The 5,726-nt window shown below is 35.1% G+C and overlaps 1 protein-coding gene across 2 annotated transcripts in view; it reads right to left on the reverse strand.

Moving 5' to 3' along the window:
- CEP55 (centrosomal protein 55) overlaps nucleotides 1-5,726 on the reverse strand; it is an 18,346-nt gene that overhangs the window by 7,812 nt on the left and 4,808 nt on the right. For both annotated transcript variants that reach the window (XM_006925944.3, XM_015599999.2), the window contains exon 4: nucleotides 5,142-5,210. In XM_006925944.3, coding sequence (XP_006926006.1) covers nucleotides 5,142-5,210 — 69 coding nt within the window. The remainder of the gene's footprint in view (nucleotides 1-5,141; nucleotides 5,211-5,726) is intronic.

The following is a 5,726-nucleotide window of genomic DNA, read 5'->3' on the forward strand; positions in this document are numbered from 1 at the left end:
ACCCTGATTGTTTCTGGATTAAGAGACAAAAGAAAAAAAATGTGTCCATTTATTTTTTGCTTAACAATAGAAACTGTCAGTTGCAGAGTGATTTTCTCCATTGAGAAAGTTAAGAGGAGATACAGGTCATTACCAAAAGCTTTAGGTTAATCAATATGATGATCACTCTATATTTGGGGGCAAAATAGCTACTCCTAATAAGTTTATTTCAGCCTCTTCCTTGGTCCCCCAAAGTGCTAAATCATTTTAGTTATATTAATAACAGAATTTTTGAAAGCTTCGAGACACAACTTGCTAAAACCGAAGCTATCTTCCCTTAGGCTGACATTAAAATTGTCCACAATCTGCCTTTTCCTGTCTCTTCAGGTTATAGCCTGGCTTTTCTCTCCTCCACGACTGCCCCGTTGTCTACACAGCTACGCACACCCTCTGTGCCTTGCTTAAACTCTTCCCTTTGTCCGGAGTGCCCTAGAACCCCTTCCTATATCACCTGCCCACTTAAATCCCATCTTTTCACTAAGTTCCAGTGAGTCCAGGCTTATCTTTCAAGCCTCCTCACCCATAGCCACCCTGACCAAGCTCCCTCTCATTTGTAAGTCAATAGTACTTTTATTGTCCATCCACTCTATTTGGCATCTTACACTCATGACCTTGATTATTTCCTGATGGCACTTCTTATCTTGTCTAGATCACGAGCCCTTTGGACAGCTGGGCCTGGGCTTGTTTAGATAATTTTTTTAATAGTCTGTGCATGTGTTCACTGTTTCTACAGCAAGTGGCTGCCTGATGTTTGTGAATGATAATGACAAAATAAAGTAGGGAAACGATGGCTGCAAGAATCAGTAAGCATCCAAGCAAGCCTTTTAGCCTCAAACAGAAGTTTGAGAGTATTAAGGGAAGGGAGGAGAGGGCATGAAAGAATCTAGCAGTTCCTTACACACAGTAAAATAATACATTGAGAGTGATGCAAACAATCGAACACTTTCAAAAAATATATTACTCATTAATGAATAAATGAAAATGTAATAAAAAACCTGTGAAAGAAAAAAGGGGTTCTAATAAATCTGCCAAGTTTGAGAGATTTAAAGTAACCTCAAAGAGTGATCTGATCATAAATTCCTAACTGGGCAGGTGGTGGTGGGTAGTCACACCGCAGGCCTGTAACTTCTCTAGTAAAGTTTTTAAGCAAGTGCTGTCCATTGATCTTGTGCATCTAAGTTAACATACCTTTGAGATACCTGAGGAATCCCCTTTTTCAGACCCCAGAGAGGCATAACCATCCTTGAGGGAGCACATAGCTTGTTAACTATATTTCCCCCACTTTCTTTCTCCCACCTTCATGTAATCTTCCTTACTGCCCTCAATTCCAAATGTACAAAAAAAACTGCAGAATTGTCCATCACCAGAATATTTGAGATCCTACTTCTTGGCATGTCATCAGTTTGGTTCAAATAAACTCTTATAAAAATTCTCTGCAAGTTTGGATGTTTCTTACAGCTATTTCTATAATCTTACAAGTTCTTAATATGTACCCCTGTGTTATAATTAATCCCAGACCTGTTGTAATTTATTAATATTAATAGCTGAAATAGCAGCCAGGATGTATAACATATTTTACATCTTCAAGGCTACCGGAAAGAGAAGGTATAAACACAAACTTCTCAACAACAAAGATGCATGGTGTAACTTTACTGAAAAAAACACATGTACTGGAATATATTTTCCAAAGTTTTCGATTCTTTTTGAATCACCCTACGTTTGTTGTAGGTATACTGTAAAAGGAGGGGCTCCCCTCCCCTACAAGCTGGTCTCTCACTCTGGAGGGGTGAGATAAGTGCTAAGGAACATACTGGAGGTTCTTGGTTGCATATAAGGGCATCTTCTTTCAGGTAAGAATTTCCATTCTTTAACAATATAGGCAGTTGAACTGCATGTCCAAAAGTATCTATATATATGAAAACTCTAAGTCTAGAGAGTTCCTCCAACCTTTGCTAGGCTCTTTTCATGAATATCTTACAAACTTCTGAGCAAATCTTCTAGGTATGGTGCTTAAAGGATTTTCAATGTCTGTTTTCTGTAGAACTGGAAAATAGATTAAGAAGACAGAGCTGACTTCTGGAATTGAAGACTTAGTCCAGGGCCCACCAGCCACTTGACCAGATACTTTTCTCTCTGCATCCATTGGACAGTTATAACATTTGTTCTCCCATGGCTTAAGAGTTCACTTATCAAGTCGGGATACGTATATTCACTCTGTATTATATACTCAAATTTAGCTGATAAGAGAGTAGTATTCTATGACTCAAAAGGCACACATATAACCAAATACTTATAAATCCTGTTTGACACTAAAAATATCTAATTTTATACCAATTTTTTTCCATATTTAAGAAATATTTCAATATAAATAATTTAAGTCAATGTTGGATGGTCCTGAAAATTTTCCTCTTTTAAAGGAGCCCGTCCATAAACACATATTACTTAAGAATGAGAAACACGCTTACGTGTTAAGATTTGAGAGGCAATATTCCAAAAGGCCACATGATGGCAATGTTACTTAAATAAAGTAGTAAACACATCTTCACTCTCCACTTCTACTCATTGACAATATGCATCTGCTTTCTTCTCTTAATCGTATCAATAAATGGATTTGAGAGCTATCAGTAAATGTTGATATTAGTTTTGCGTCTTTAGTCATCATTGTATTAATTATCCCAGCTTTATGTCATCTATACAATCATTAGGCATGCATTTTAACATTTCCATCTAAATTATCAATAGAAATATAGAACAAATGTGGGCAAAAATGAAGCCCCATGAAATGCCACTGGCTTGACAAAGAATCATTAAATATTCCTTAAGCAAAAATTTCAATGTAGATTAAAATGTTGGCCTTTACTGGAGGAATAAAAATGTGGGTCAACTGACGAAACTGGAATATGGATGATAGATTACGTAGTAGTGTCCATGTTAAATTTATTAAAGTTGCTATCTATATTTTAGTCATATAAGAAAATATCCTCATTCTTTGGAATGCACAGTGAAGTACACAGGCTTAAAGGGCTGTGGAAATATGCAACTCACTCTCAAATGTTTCATATAAAAATATTTTGTGTTATTGTATGTGTGTGAGGGAGTGGGGATTGAAAGAGAGAGCACAAAATGGGAAAAACGTTAACAATGACTGAATTTTGGTAAAGTTCTATGTAGCATTTTTATTCTTCTAACTTTTCTATAAATTTGATTTTTTTCCCAAATAAAAAATTTAAAAACAGTTATCTTCCCTAAAGTCTATGTCTCAAAATCACATTTCTTAAAATGAAGAACAAGAATGCCTATGAAAACTGCCTTTAGCTATTTGGTTTGATTTAGTTTGAAAGCTGCTGACGTCAGACAATGTTCACAGCATTAACTCCATGTAATTATCTCAAAATGTCAGCCAGACAGAAATGATAGCCGAAGAATGATACAGCTAGGCCTTAAGAAAGGTAAACTTAGGTTTTCTGGGCTTCTTTTAGCATAACGAACACTGACTCTTAAAGTAGGTAGGCAGACTTCTATAGGAAGTTTTGTGGGAGCTTTGAGGAAGGGTATGGGTCTATAACTGCTGAGCTATCAAAGACAAATAATGTAAGTGTGTGGACTATGGGGAGTGAGATTTCTCAATCACTGCTCCCTAAATCCTCCAATTATATATACAATTCTCCTGATCTAAAAGATTTGCTTAGATTCCAAGGGGACAGGTTCTCAAAGGGTGGTCCTCGAACCACCAGCAGGAGGAGCAGCAGCAACAGCTGCAGAAGAGGGTGGAGCTTGTTGGAAAGCCAGAATCTCAGGTTCTAACCTATACCGTGGAAATCAGAATCTGCATTTTATAAGGATCCCCTAGATTCATATGCATATTAGAGTCTAAGAGACTCTGCTGACTCTAGATCACCATTTGAAGGTAAACAGAGCAGAAAAGTACAAAGTAATCCTTAAATAAGCTGGAAAGATAGAACAGAATAAAAAGATTGGGAATAAATGCATAACATTTTAAAGTTAATTTCATAAAAAAAAATCATCTAAAAATAACTTTAGTTGATATTTGAAGCAGTAAGTGCTGAGAAGCCTGAAAATTACATATGAGTTTAAGAAAATAGCATATATCTTCAGGTACTTTGCTAAAAGGACACTAGTAAAAATCAAGAAACTCCACAAGACTGCAGTCAGTCTGTTTTCCAACTGTTCTAGATGCTGGAGATAATATACAACACACAAAAACTTATTTTGATAGTTCTTTAAAAACTATGTTTCTTCTTTATTTTAGTTACCTCTAATCACTTTGATAAGAGTACTGTAGTACCCTGTTATACAGACACTCCACGGATTTTAAATTCTTCTTTTGATGATCAAATAAATCTCAAGGTATACTTGCTAGGTGAAATAAAACAGGAATCTTAAGAGCATACTTAGATCAGGATAGACACATGCCAGTAATATTTCTGGAATCAAAATACCTACCACTGGCCTAATAATTAAATCAAGAATATCATAGTTTGTATATGTAATCTTAAAACTTGAAAAAATATGCTATGATTAGTCCTGTGGCCTCAATTTATTTAATTCTCAAAGAAATCTACCAATCCATTTAAGATGTAAGTTTAAAATAATACGGCTTTACCGTATATCTAAAATAACCTCATATCAAATTTTAGAGAAAAGAAGTACTGAGTATACAAAGAATGTATTTCCTTTTCAAACTATGAAAGCAAATCCTGGTTCCATTGGTAGAATTTCAAACTACATCGTACATAGATAAACAGAAAGAATTTATACATTAAATTATATTATAATTTTAAAAAAATGGTAGGGCAAATTAGATTTAGGTGGAGAAGGTTACTGTTAAGGTATCTGGTAGTGATGGATGATTTCTAGGGCTTTCTAGCCAAACAGGACCATGCTTAGAGGAACTGGTCCTCTTGAACACCTAGAAAGAGACCTAAAGGTAGCAACGTAGAGAGATAATCTCAAACCACTCAGCTCTCCATCTCAACAGATTTTTTCAAGTCACAGCATCAACGCTGTCAATTTCCATGAAATTTAACAGTAAATGAATTAGTCCTCTTTATCTATAACTTAATAAAAGAAAAAGAACTTACATCTTTCAGCTGTATTTCCATTTCATGAATATTACTCATTGATGAGTTGAAGCAGCTTGTAGCTACAGTCTGTAAATAAACCAATATTAGTGAACATCATAAATTTATAAATTTAATAAAAGAAGTTTCTTCATTATATTTAGTTGAATAATAATACAGCAAACTTTACAGGGGCATCCCCAAATCCAGATCTAGTATATGCTGGTGAACCTCATGCAGATGAACAGTATCAGAGAATTAAGATCTTCTGGAAGTGTCCTAAGCGGACTGGAAACCTTGAGATTTCATATCTAATTTGACTTCTGAGGTCTTCTGGACCCCAGGATCACCAGAATAACCCTCAGTGCACATGAATAGCCCAGCAGTTTTCACCAAAAGCAGATAAAACAAAAATAACTATTTAAATGAAATCTGGAAAATACTACATTGTCAAAAAATAAAAGTTATTTTCTAGAATTATATTTGTATTAGTATTATTATTAGTTCATATAGATTATATGGAACTCAAAACATAATTTCTCTCTTCTTTTTTTCATTTTCTCACAGGGAAAAAAGAGAAGTAGGTGGTTAGGTACACAGGCTAGC

The sequence above is a fragment of the Pteropus alecto genome, unplaced genomic scaffold (genome assembly GCF_000325575.1).
Source record: "Pteropus alecto unplaced genomic scaffold, ASM32557v1 scaffold88, whole genome shotgun sequence".
Classification (NCBI taxonomy): domain Eukaryota; kingdom Metazoa; phylum Chordata; class Mammalia; order Chiroptera; family Pteropodidae; genus Pteropus; species Pteropus alecto.